The sequence below is a fragment of the Mya arenaria genome, chromosome 12 (genome assembly GCF_026914265.1).
Source record: "Mya arenaria isolate MELC-2E11 chromosome 12, ASM2691426v1".
Classification (NCBI taxonomy): domain Eukaryota; kingdom Metazoa; phylum Mollusca; class Bivalvia; order Myida; family Myidae; genus Mya; species Mya arenaria.
This window is the reverse complement of record NC_069133.1, coordinates 20,250,987-20,265,591: the sequence shown is the minus strand read 5'-3', so window position 1 is coordinate 20,265,591 and position 14,605 is coordinate 20,250,987. Positions and strand designations below refer to the sequence as shown.

General features: G+C 34.8%; 1 protein-coding gene across 6 annotated transcripts in view; it reads left to right on the top strand.

Annotated features, from left to right (window-relative positions):
- The window catches only part of LOC128211426 (uncharacterized), a 104,860-nt gene that overhangs the window by 14,045 nt on the left and 76,210 nt on the right, over positions 1-14,605 (top strand). For 5 of the 6 annotated variants that reach the window (XM_052916201.1, XM_052916203.1, XM_052916204.1 and 2 more), the window contains exons 4-9: positions 889-1,047; positions 2,325-2,564; positions 6,211-6,444; positions 7,605-7,682; positions 14,092-14,138; positions 14,332-14,432. In XM_052916201.1, the coding sequence (XP_052772161.1) occupies positions 889-1,047; positions 2,325-2,564; positions 6,211-6,444; positions 7,605-7,682; positions 14,092-14,138; positions 14,332-14,432 (859 nt within the window). The remainder of the gene's footprint in view (positions 1-888; positions 1,048-2,324; positions 2,565-6,210; positions 6,445-7,604; positions 7,683-14,091; positions 14,139-14,331; positions 14,433-14,605) is intronic. The other variant, XM_052916202.1, reaches the window with a different exon arrangement.

The following is a 14,605-nucleotide window of genomic DNA, read 5'->3' as shown; positions in this document are numbered from 1 at the left end:
GACCACCCTTTCAAGTTAGACATCTCTATAATGTATTTATTGCAAACTATTGGTCTTTATTTTTCGACTGAAATTTTCTGGGAAGGCTTTGAATGTATGCACATCTAAATCTATATGAAAGCAACTACATGTATTGTGGTTGTTCTTTGAAAATGGGCCCCATCCACCCAACAACTTCAAGTGATGCACAATTTGACCTTTTATTATTTGACAATGAAATCCCGATTATTGTTTGATTTTAAGAACACATAAGTGAAGTCAGCTATTTCGAACTGCCGACTGGATTTGTAACACTAATATCTCTATTTTGAATACATTCACAGCACCTACTTAATGCTTTGCATTGACTTGTAATTTAAATTGAGAAATTGCTTAAATATAACAACATTCAGGCTTTCCTGAAATGTTCCCAAAATGAGGCCCACCACAATTGCCTCAAAATTGGGGATTACTTAAATGTTTAAAAGTCAGTAATTGACACTTGCATTATTTTCAAAAGTTACCTTACTGTAAAGAAATTAAAAAAAGTATTCACTTTCTATAACATTCAGAAATACATTAATGTTTCATTTCCGATATTGCTATTCTATTACCGTTCCTTTATACATTAACGATTGTTTTATTACCTGTTATTTCTCTTTTATTTCAATTCCAATATTCTAGAATGTTTAATTTCTGGAAGCTCGTATTATTTATGGTTATTTGACAACCATTCCAATATACTTTTAGAATGTTATATTATTGCTATTGCTATTACTATGCTATTACCCTTCCAATATTCTTTTAAGAATCTTTTATATTTTGTGTTTATTTTCTACCAGAAAAATATGATAAATGTATTCAGTAATTATACTTTTAAAATGATGCCGTTAGTGTTCTATTTTACAGGGTCAAAATCGGATGATTATTCTGAAGCAAGTACGACTCTGAATAGTTTGCCAGAGTCGGAAGAACCCAGTAGTCGTTTTCAAAAGCAGCCAAACAAAACACGAAAAGAAAACGCAATGGCATATATGAAGGCAGGGGCAAGAACTGTTTTATTCAAAGGTAACACATTACTCTTTTGACTAGAAATACATTGAGGATATTTGTTTATTTCAGTGCAAGATTGTATTTTATTTCACGAGTGTCATAGAAAATGTTATTTTTCTATGATCAAGAGTGAAATAAAGTACGATCTTTCTGTTTCTTTATGCTTATTTACGGAGTTTAATTGTTAATTTAGTTTATTTTCTGAATTACCCCGTTTTTTAGCAGATGACGTACCTATCAATTGTCTACTTCCGGTTTGTTGAGAACAAGTTCTCTGATATTCTTTTTTATATTTAATCATTCGATCTTTTTTAGTGCAAATATTTTATGAACAGTTATAAATGTAATTTTATTTGTGCATCTATGTTCATCAAAATAACGTAAACACCTTTATTTTAAGCGGGGCATGAATTCATAACCATATGATTACACCGCCATTTAATGAATGAAAATTTGAAAGGTCGAATGTATAAGCAATATAATTGCGACTTATCATTGGATATCAAACATGTTTCTTAGTTAAAGAGTGTATTTCATGATACATGGATATATAGTCATCTTACTGTCAGAGACCAGTATATTTTGGTCGAAGACAAAACGGAATAACTATTTTTCTATTAAACTGTTAATTGTTAATTTCCAAATATATCTTTATTTAATCTTATGTAACCTTTTGATAATCATTTTCATTTTAAATAATATTTATTTTTCATTATTTTCTGGTTCAAAGTAAAGTGTTCTTTTTTGATCAAGAGGAAGTTACTCCAATGGATTTTAAAAGTAGTTCTGAAAGTTGATATTTTCACTCCTTATTTTTCAGTAAAAATATCAAATTGATATTTTCACTGTTGTTATTTCACTGATAAAAGTCCATATTTCATCGAAAAGCATGAATGAAAATTGTATATACCACATTACCTTATTCTCTAAAATTGATACTCTGAATAAATTCAGTAGCTGGTCTAAGTGGTACCATTGACATAAGAATTGCTTTTCCTGTATTTTGTTTTAGCTTTTAAGCTCGCAGTTGAGTCAAAGTCATTACTGCAAATTCAGTAGAAATAATCTCAGCTTTTAAATCTCAAAAAATTACATAATTCACATTGTGATTACAATGAAGATCTCCAGAGATTGCACTATGATGTAAATCTCGACACAGGCAATAAAAAGGGAAATTATTTAATGACTGCCATTTGGGGTGCATACATGTTTTACAATCATCTCTTGATACTGACACTTGTTGGTATTGTAGTCTGTTTCATTAAGATATATCTGCTCATTTATAATTATAGAAACAGAAGCAGAAGAAACACAAGGCAGTGATGTCAATCAGTCTGATGAAAGGGCGAGCAAAAAACAGAACAATTATCGCAGCAACTCTGATAATGCTTCAGCGAGGCCAAAACGGAGTCTATATGATGGAGATGACAGAGGGCAAGCTTCTCCAAGTTACAATACTGGGACCACAGGAGGTTCACATGATGGCTCAACAAAACAACCAGGAAATCCACGAGTTACTGGAACAGGTCAAGGTATGACCTTTCCAAGATACTTGCACTGTGACTTGCTGGTTTTGAAGTGTGTTTGAGGTCCATTAAAATAAAATGAACTTTCCAAGAAACTTGCAGATTGCATTGTATTACCCAGTATAACTTTTGCCATTTGACCTATAAAATAATTTTAATCTAGGCTAAATTGATTTTGTCAAGCACATGTGTGTCAAGGGAAACATAATTGTCAGAATGGCGCTTCTGTGTATGTGCGTTTGGCAGTGCTCTAGTGTGTTCGTCCTAACTGAACCTTGTTCAGCATCTATCTTTAAGATGCATAATAGGAATTTCAAAACACTTGCCACGAAGGTCCACCCTGATCAGGTGGCTATCAGGCACAAAAAGTAGGTCTTTATCTCAAAGGTAAAGGTTAAGCTAAGAGGTTAAGGTTGAAATGATCATGTCTAGACTTAACTTGAATATGTCTTATAGAATTTTCAAAACACTTGTCATGAAGGTTCACCATGATGAGGTTGTTTGTTGGCACAATACCAATGTACGTACCTCAAAGGGTCAAGATCACTCTAAGACATAAAAGGTTGATATAATATTTGTCCTGCCTGTGGGATTATAAGATTTTCCAAAACTAACTATGATGGTTTACCATGATGAAATGGTGTGTCCCCCACAACACCCAGGTCTGTTCCTCAAAGGTCAAGGTCACACATAGAGGTTAAAGGTTGAAATCATTACTATTGATAGGAATGTACCTCTTTACCAATCATTACAGGATTTCCTTGAAACTAGACATGAATTTTCATCAAGATATGTAATAATCTTTGTGAGGGCTGTACCTGACTAGGCATTATGGGATTTAAAAAAAAATGCCGTAAAGGTTCACCATGATAAGGTAGCATATTGCTGTATTTTGACCATGCATTATAGGATTTTCAAAAACACTTTCCTTCTTTGTTCACAATGATGAGAGGGTGTGTCATCATATTCATGTATGAAGGTGGGTGTGTCAGTTTGTTAATGGGGACTGAATCTTGTTAGGGTTATTTCTTCATCTTGCAATTATACCTATCTGTGTATTGTTCAACCCCATGATATTCTTGCAATTGCCTGGAAGAGCATTATGTCTGTGTCAAATGCCCTTTTAAATGGGTTCAACATGTCACCATCCAATGTTTAGTAAGACCAAAAGATCAAAGGTCAAGGTCACTTGATTATAAAAAAATAATAGAAATGTAGAATGTAAACATGTTTCACTGGAAATTATATCTAATTCATGTAACAACATTTAGATCTGCTGATTAATTGTACAGCTGAACACTGTTAATTCGAAATCATAGGGACCCAAAAGTTATTTCGAAATAGCGATATTTCAGATAAACATTTTCAGAAATTGACAGTGTTCGCGATTTATAGATGACTTGAAATATTAAGTCGTGTAGACTGCAATGTCGGTTACACATTTCCAATAGGATACATTCGGTTTGAGTGATCTTTTGTATATCTGTTTGCTGAATTATTGTTTAATAAATGACAAATAATTCATAATCATTCTTCTTTTTTAAAACAACATTAAACATTTAAAACAAACTGACAGCACATGTGTACAAATCATATCTTCCCGGGTTGATAACCGGGACCTTCTCCAAATTGTTCGGCAGCAGGTCGAGTGAGCAAAGCGGTGATGGAATCTGATAAGACATTTTCGAATGATAACCAGCAATAATATACACACTACATCACCTAAATGAATCGCTCATTTTCTGACATTGATGTTCGTAACATAGGCTTGCCCAATGTCATTCTTAACAAGCGCTAATAGTGCTTTATTGTCACTTAAAGCCGATGCCCGAATGCATTCCCAGTATGGTGTGAATAACAATGAGATGATCGAGTTTCATATTAGGTTTGATAAATAGGTGTGATATACCAAATCAGGGCTGTAAGTTTTACATCCAAATAGCGATTTTTTGTAACAGCTATTTTGGATTATAGATTAAAATTCAGTTAAAGAAAGAAGGAATAAAATCCGGACGAAAAAGTTGAGAAGTACAAATTTTATAACATTCTCAGTTCGGACCACACAATAGGGGAGACAAAAAAGCAATACAAAAAGCAATCTCTAGTTGTCTGATTTATTTATTCATTTCAAGTAAAGCGCAATAGTTTGTGTAGATGAGGCCTTTTCAAAATTGAGATTTATAAGTGTAATGACACAATTTTGACATTTTGTACTTCGACCAATTAAAGACGGCAATTAAAGTGATGGCATGGTTGCTCGAAGTGTCAAGCCAGTTCATTGATAATAATTATGATACCAAACAAGCAAATCTTATTGATAAGCGCTTAGTGCGAAATCAAGCCAAGAAAAACAAGTCAAAGTATGAAATTCTACCTGGGACCGCGAATAATTGATTCTGGCGAATTTAAGCCATCTGATCAAATTTTATAATTATGGACATATAGTAAACATAAATTGGTATTATTGAACCAAGCAAATATGGACCCAACTGGTTTTTACTGTAAATAAAAAATAACTACAGTACACTCTTTGAGGGATAAAGTCGATTATCACGGGTTTCCTCCGAGGATAAAACTGTTTCCCTCTCTGTTTACCCTCCGAGTTCCTCTGCATTACTTGTTTACCACAGAGTTTTATATGAACGGTAGCAACGGAAATTGTCCAAGTCTATGATATTTGTATTTGGTGTTAAAAACAGCTGGTGACGTTTGTTTGGAATTTTCCACAGAAAACGAGGCAATAATACCTTAAACAATGCGCTCTGAACTTTCAACACGTGTTCGACCGTAGTCAATTTCAATCGTAATTTTCTGGAAATCTTAGCAGTAACATAGCCTGTTTTGGGTGTAATGTATTTATTAATGTTTATACTATAGTAAAATAAAATCTCATCATTCAGTCATGATATAATCAAACATTGTCAACATGAGCAAAGCTCACGTTCTGCTATGCATGGGCAAATACGATTGCATTTCTTGTGATAATCTAACTTGACGCAAATATAAAGTTTCAAAGTTTATCAAATATGTTCTTTGAAGTAAATCTAAAAAACAACAACAGCAATTTACTCTAGCCATCATATTATTAACACTTGATTCTTTTATACAAACAAAGTTATTTAAGCGTAGATTCTTATCAAATGTCCGTGGAGTTTTGAGGAGATAACCCCTCCGAGGAATGCTGCGTATGTACTTCTTTGGTCGACTGATCACCCTCCAAAGGCCTAAAATCCAAATTTTTGCGGAACGTAAATAGTCGATAAATTCATTGTGTTGGCCGCAAAAAGGAAAATCTATAGACAGAAGTGGAAAGTGGGTTTAACTAGTTGAATGTACTGTATAATAAAAATAATAACTAATTTGCTGCTGTTAGGAGGATGATTACATGATTTAACAGAGATTATAGCTCATGAATCCCTTTAAAATCACTACAAACTATAAAAGCTATAGCTATAGCTATATAATAACTATACCAACTATTCTTCAAGAGTTACCTTAAATTACCCCACAGACATGTAAATTAGTGAAATGACTAATTGGCTATAATAAGGGATGCATACATGTTTTACAATCATCTCTTGTTACTCAAAGTTGTTGGAATTGGAGTCTATTTGAGGTCCATTAATATTTGTTCGCTCGTTTATACTTATAGATGCAGAAGTAGAAGAAACACAAGGCAGTGGTGTCAATCCGTCTGATGAAAGGGTGAGCAAACAACAGAACGATTCTCACAGCAAACCTTACGATGCTTCAGCAAGGCCAAAACGGAGTCGAGTTGATGGAGATGGCAGAGGGCAAGCTTCTCCAAGTCCTGTGTCCACAGGGGATTCACATGATGGCTCAACAGAACAACCAGTGATGCCACCAGTTACGGGTACAGGTCAAGGTATGAACTTTCCAAGAAATTTGCAGATTGCATTGTATAAACCAGTTTAACTTTTGTCATTTGACCAATAAAACCTTAAAGGATTTGAACTTATGCCATACTGTTTTCCCGAACACAAAGTGCTCAAGTCAAGCTAAAAGGATTGGTCTTTGTCCAGCGTTGGTCTGTCTGTTTGTCCGTCATTAATGCTTAAAAGACACGTTCTCTGTCTCAATTTATTAGCAAGTCCCTAAGTAAAGTTATATCTATGACAATATCATAGATAGTCTGCACCCTCTTTAGTTCAAATTTAAAACAAATTCAGTTAGTATGAAATGGTATGATGTCTTTAAAATCACATTCAACTATTAGCCTCGAGAATATTGAGGCAAGCGGGATTACTTACCGAATGTGTATTTCTCTTCGATGCATGTATGTTAAAGTCTTTATTTGCTACTTTATTTCCGCATGATATTTAGAGAGAAATATTTTTTGGACATAGTTACCGTACAAACATCATACAGTTTGCAGCATGACGCATTTGATACTATGAAAATGCATTCGATGTTTTTATTTATTTACGAAATAAAAATATGAAAACATCTTTGCGAAACAATAAACAAGCAACTTTTATACAGTGAGTAGCACATAAGTATAGCTAAGAATATATTGGTTCTTCTCTAGATTGCCTAGCATTTCACATTTGTATGAATTCTACCATTTGGAGAAACATTCAGCGCAAAGTGATGGCATGTATTCTCAAACTGTTAAACCATTTAAATTTGATAGTAATTATGATACCAAGCAATCAAATCTAATCGATTAGAGCCTTGTGCTAGATGAAACCAAGCAAACATATCAAGGTGTGAAATTCTTCTTAGGGACTGCAAAATTGACATCGAGCGTGGAGGAATATCGACCCTCAAGATTTCAAGCCATCCGATCAAATTTTATATGTACAAAGAGTAAATAAAAATCGGTCCTTTTAATCTGGTTTGAGCCAACGAGGATATCAAGCCATGAGATATCGAGCCAACGCGTTTCAACTGTGTATATATATTTGTCTTTCGTTTATTAATTAGCCTTTCTAATATCAAGGCAGTAGAATAATGAACTATTGACTTTCAAAGTCAGGGGTTATCTAACTATATGTTTAAATTACCTTATAATATTATTCATAGCTGCTCAAGATGGTAAAGAAATTCATGGAATTGAAAAAGAGATTGTTGAAGCTATGGAAGAAACAAAATCAGAATCTGGTAGGTACACGCATAAGCCCCCAATCAAACAGATCTATGTTTTATTTAAAATGTAGTCCTGATTTGAAGTTTAATTTAGGTGCTTCGTACAAGGTAATATTTTTACAATTTCTTTTAGAGCCGTGAGCAGTATTATTTATGACATCATTACACAAACATTTGTACCTTTAACTTATTATAGGCTATATTTGGAAAAAAACATTCAGAAAAGAGCGTTACTTAAATAATAACTGTCTAATAGGTAGATTGGTGTAACTTTTTTATGTGGGTGTGATGTATTGAATTTTCATTGTTTTAACTGCCCTATATTTGACATATTGGAGGAAAAACACATCGGTTTGCCAATTTGACCATATAATTCAGATGCACATGCTTTCGATTGAAAACTTTCGGCAAAGTAATGAAGCAAACTACGGTGAATACTGTATGAAGAATTATACCAAAATTTCGAGGAAAGTTTGTCCTAGAACATGGCCTAAAATTTTAGACAATATACTGATTAAAGATGAAAAACATGAAAACTTACCGGCGCTCGTCGATTCTGCAGATATTCGGTTTACTACATTATCACAACAAAAATCACGTGATTGGCAGCTGTGATTTATTAAAACAAATAAATCAACCACAACACAAAATAGTTAGAAATTGGCATTTTTAATGATGTGTGCCTCATCTCATGCAGTGATGTTTTACAAGGAAACATACTTCTGTATTTTTTTAAAGATAATATTTCTGTGAATATAATCTGAAAATTAAATATTTTTACAACTTTTTAACTATTTTTCTTTTCCTTTATAAGTTTTAATGAATTTACTCTGAGGCTTGAACTACTTTTGTAAGGAACATTTCCAATTTGATTCTTTTTTTTATACGTTTCCCTTTAGCCATTCAAGCAAATATCACAACAACAACAGTTTTAGCTATTTGATTCTACTTTCATTGCAAACAGTTTTTACTGTAATCATTTATTCTCATGAGACCCCTTTAGTTGGTTGGCTGGCAGGCGTCAATGGTATGTGAAGAGCTTGCTTGGGATTGCTTTAAAGGGGGTCAAGGACAAGGTCACTGTTTATTAAAGTATAAAAATAGTTTCCGCCCAATAACTTTAGTTAGAATTGATGGATAATGATCAATGTTGTCCTAGGTTGCCCTTGACTTTGACTTTTTGACCATTTTTCTTTTAATTTTAAAACTACAGAAATTTTTACTATGAGTACAGTTTTGAAAGCATTTTTTTTGTCAGATGACTTTTACTTGGCACATATTAAAATAGTTCATGCAACTAATCTGCTTACAATACTTCCTGGGCTCAGATGTTGAACGTGCTACGTTTTCAGGTAACCCAAACACAAAACATAAAGTATATGTCTGTTGCCTTTTACCCATACATACATGCTCTGGATTGATATGACCACAAAAGCCATGCCAGTAGAGCATTTTTAATTGACATTTCATTGAAATGAATTGAGTTTTATTTTTTGTTGGTTTGGTATAAAATTTAATATGAGAAAATATCACGGATTTAATAACTTTTTTAGGTGTTTCATTTACAACTGTTTGAAAGCAATTATTTTAATTTTGATCATTTGAATTAAGAAACTATTTTTTTTTTAATCTGTTGTATTTTCGAAGTTGTTTTGTTAATAACAAGGCAAATATAGGTGAACTCTTGCTAATTAGGAAAGTTTGATTACTATATATTTCATTTTCTTGGTTGGGAATAGCACAAGCATTCACCCTTTTTAGCTCACCTGAGCACGAAGTGCTCAAGGTGAGCTATTGTGATCGCCCTGTGTCAGTCGTTGTCCGTCGTCCGTCGTCAACAATTTGACTGTTAACTCTCTAGAGGTCACAATTTGGGAACTATCTTAATGAAACTTGGTCAGAATGTTTATGTCAACAAAATATTGGATGAGTTTGATATTGGGTCAACTGGGGTTAAAAACTAGGTCACCAGGTCAAATTAAAGGAAAAGCTTGTTAACACTATAGAGGTCACATTTATGACTGTATTTTCAGGAAACTTGGTCAGAATGTTAATATTAATACTCTTTAGGTCAAGTTCGATTCTGGGCCATGTGCGGTCAAAAACCAGGTCACCAAGTTAAATTGAAGGAAAATTTTGTTAACACTCTAGAGGTCTCATTTATGACTATATCTTCATTAAAGTTGGTCAGAATGTTTATATGAATAATCTTTAAGCCAAGTTGAAATCTGGGTTATGTGCAGTCAAAAACTAGGTCACCAGGTCAAATCATAGGAAAAGCTTGTTAGCACTCTAGATGTCACATTTATGACTGTATGTTCATGAAACTTAGTCAGAATGTTTATATTAATTAGCTCCAGATCAAGTTCGAATCTGGGTCATGTGCGGTCAAAAACTAGAGCACCAGGTCAATTTGAAGAAAAAGCTTGTTAACACTCTAGAGGTCACATTAATAAAGGTTTCTTCATGAAAGTTGGTCAGAATGTTTACATTAATTATCTCTAAGTCAAGTTTAAATCTGGGTCATGTGTGGTCAAAATCTAGTTTATATTTTCATTTTCTATTATTAAATCCCACACGTTTACGGGGAGGAAGGCCTCGTGGAGTTTGTTTCTATGTTGTTTCAATAATTCACCAGTTGTTGCATATGATCTATTTATCGTTCCTCCCGGTGATAATCCATTTTTAGCTCACCTGTCACTTTGTGACAAGGTAAGCTTTTGTGATCGCCTTTTGTATGGCGTCCGTCGTGCGTCGTCCGTTAACAATTAACTTAAAAGACATCTCCTCCTTAACCGCTGGGCCAATATTAATAAAACTTCATAGGGATGTTTCTTGGGTGGTATTCTATCAAAGTTGTTCAAAAAATTCAATTCCATGCAGAACTCTGGTTGCCATGGCAACCAAAAGGAAAAACTTTAAAAATCTTCTTCTCCCAAACCACAAGGCTTAGGCCGTTGATATATGGTAGGTAGGATCACCAAATGGTTCTCTACCAAGATTGTTCAAGTTATGGCCCTTGGGACGAAATTGGCCCCGCCCCGGGGGGTCATGGGTTTTCTCTATATGTTTATAGTGAAAACTTAAAAAATCTTCTCCTCTGAAGTTACTTGTCCTAGAGCTTAGATAGTTGGCAAGATTCATCGTCTAGTAGACCTCTACAAAGATTGTTCAAATTATGGCCCTTGGGTCAAAATTGGCCCCGCCCCGGGGGGTCATGGGTATTCTCTATATTTTATAGTTAAAACTTCAAAAATCTTCTCCTCTGAACTTACTAAGACTAGAGCTTAGATATTTGGCATGATTCATCGTCTAGTGAACCTTTACAAAAATTGTTCAAATTATGGCCTTGGGGTCAAAATTGGCTCCGCCCCGGGGGGTCATGGGTATACTTGATATGTTTATAGTTAAAACTTCAAAAATCTTCTCCTCTTAACTTACTTGGACTAGAGCTTAGATATTTGGCATGATTAATCGGCTAGTGGACCTCTACAAAGATTGTTCAAATTATGGCGTTGGGGTCAAAATTGGCCCCGCCCTCGGGGGGTCATGGGTTTTCTCTATATGTTTATAGTAAAAAAAGTCAAAAATCTCCTCTGAACTCACGTTTCTTAGAGCTTAGATATTTGGCATGATTCATCGTCTAGTGGACCTCTACAAAGATTGTTCAAATTATGGCCTTGGGGTCAAAATTGGCCCCGCCCCCTTGAGAGGTCATGGGTTTTCTCTATATGTTTATATTGAAAACTTCAAAAATCAATCTCCTCTGAACTTACGTGGCTTAGAGCTTAGATATTTGGCATGATTCATCGTCTAGTGGACCTCTACAAAGTTTGTTCAAATTATGGCCCTGGGGTCAAAATTGGCCCCGCCCTCGGGGGGTCATGGGTTTTCTCTATATGTTTATAGTAAAAAAAGTCAAAAATCTCCTCTGAACTCACGTTGCTTAGAGCTTAGATATTTGGCATGATTCATCGTCTAGTGGACCTCTACAAAGATTGTTCAAATTATGGCCTTGGGGTCAAAATTGGCCCCGCCCCGGGGGGGGGGGGGGGGTTAGGGTATTCTCTATATGTTTATAGTTAAAACTTCAAAAATCTTCTTCTCTGAACTTACTTGGACTAGAGCTTAGATATTTGGCATGATTCATCGTCTAGTGGACCTCTACAAAGATTGTTCAAATTATGGCCTTGGGGTCAAAATTGGCCCCGCCCCCTTGGGGGGTCATGGGTTTTCTCTATATGTTTATATTGAAAACTTCAAAAATCATCTCCTCTGAACTTACGTGGCTTAGAGCTTAGATATTTGGCATGATTCATCGTCTAGTGGACCTCTACAAAGTTTGTTCAAATTATGGCCCAAGGGTCAAAATTGGCCCCGCCCCCTTGGGGGGTCATGGGTTTTCTCTATATGTGTTATAGTGAAAACTTAAAAAATCTTCTCCGAACTCACAAAGACAAGTAACGTCTTAATTTAAACTGGATAACATATTTAGTACACATTACAATTTTCAATATGGGCCACATACAACAATTAATAACAAATATACATATATAGATACACACGTAAAATCAAGTAGTGACAAGAGCTTAGATATTTGGCATGATATATCATCTAGTTGACTTGTACCAATATTGTTCAATCTTTGGCTCTGGGGTAAAAAAGTGGCCCCACCCGGGCGGTCATGGGTTTCCTTATATGATGAAAACTTAAAAAATCTTCTTCTCCGAAACCAAAAGGCGAAGGCCTTAGATATTTGGTATGAAGCATCGTTTATCGGACCACTATTAAGATTGTTCAAACTTTAGCCCTGGGGTCAAAATTGGCCCCGTGTTCATAGGCTTAGGTTTTCATTATTTGTATTATTTGTATACAATGGAAGCATTAAAAAATTCCCTCCGAATTCACAAGGACTAGAGCTATTTGGCATAATACATCATTACATGGACCTCTACCTTTATTGTCCAAACTTTGGCATTGAAGTAAAAAAATGACCCCGCCCCATCAAACCAATGTGCAATATATGACAGGTGAGCGATTCAGGGCCATTTGGCCCTCTTGTTGATGTAAATAATGTATGAATCATTTTAAAATACTATATACAATTTTAACAGTGGCCCTGAAAGGACCGTTTTCAATTTAATAATTAGTATAGTCTTTGTTTATGCCAACATCTAATTACCAACTGGAAACGGTTTTAGTGAACTTTTAAATTCACCCTGGATAATCAACCAATTTCTATTTTATTTCTCTGGTTAATAAATCCTTAGCAAGCCTAACTCATATTGTAACACCAAAGGATGGAGTCTTATGCTGGTTTGGTTACATTCTCCATCCTGGTTTGCCTGGTTACACAGCGACATTAACTTTATTGTCAATAAAATATTAATTTGTCATTGACCATCATGCTTCAATAAATCTGGGGCGGCCCCTGTAGTTGGTTTACACGGGACTTTTAGATTAACTGTGCTACATATCAGCACCTTATTAATACACACATGATCGTGAATCATAATGGTAAAAACCCATATATAACCCTGTTCATGCTGCGCTATCAGCGCTTTGATCAATTTGGTGGATGATATGGCAGTCTGTAACCGCTTTTGTTTTTAACATTGATCAAAGACTTAAAGGTAAAGGCCTTGGCAAGACGTTCGAAAAAAAATTTGTATGGGCAATAAACTAGAGATTGGAATGATGTTTAGCTAGAAAACCCCTGAAAGTGTTTTTTGGCACAAAGTCAATGTAGTCTCTTCATTTTAAGCTCGAAGGATAAGGAGGGCTGTAATATTCAGCCGGGAGTCTGCGTTGGCGTCCGGTTAAAGTTTTATGGCAACTTGGCATTTTCACATTAACTCCAAAACCATTCATTCAATGAAATTCTTACTTTACACAAGTACATCACACAATTAGGTCACCATATTATCCAAAATACAAATAATGACCCTTGATGAAAATTTGATAAAAGTTTTAGGGCAAGTTGGGATTTTCACTTGTAAACTCAGATACTGTTCTTTCAATGGTCTCAATACTTCACATAGTTGTTCAAGCAATCACGCAATGAGGTTACATAACTCCATACTATCCAAAATACAAGGAGTGGGGGGAGAGCTCCTCACAGACAAATGGTTTGTTTATGTGTCAGCAGCTTTGCATCCGGTTTTATAGGTTATTGAATAAATGAAAGGATGAATCGTATTGTGTTAAGTACATTAATTCGGTTAACTTTGAATGACAAAGCCACAAATTGCTTAAGACACTAGAGGCAGTATTTATTTGAATGATGTCAGCTAGAACAAAGCATTGTAAAAATTAACCCAATTATTGAATTGTCTTCAACATTTTCCTTTGAGTTGTTCATAAATGATTATTAGTTATTCCTTTAACTTTTTTCTTACATGAAATTGACCTATTCATATTTCAGAGTCTGTGGTTGAACTTCAACATGTCCACCACACCTTCACTGAAACGGTGAGTTTTCATGTTATACAAACACTTGACATTAATTGCGTTTCTTTTAGGGCACAATCAAATTGAATATGAAAAATTTATATTCATTCCTTGGAAATGTATATTCTGTCAGATAGGATTAATACTACATCCAAAAATTACCTGACATCTTGAATAAACATTTCCACATTGTTTTCCTGTTGTGTGTTTGCAGGATGGTTTGATTTTAGTGAACATGTATGTTAAAGAAGTGGACAAGGCCAGTCTGAAGGTCAACTTCTGTCCAGATACTGTACAGGTCAAGTTCCGGACTAGGTAAATACACAAGGCCTAATCTCAAAATAAAGTTGAGTATAACTGACCTGTGGGATAGACAGAAAAGGCAAGTGTTTATAGTATAAGTACTTACAGTAGTATGATAAACTTTATCATGCCCCCTCTTTGTCATCACAACTTGTTTTCCTAGGTTATAGAAGGGGGGGGGGGGC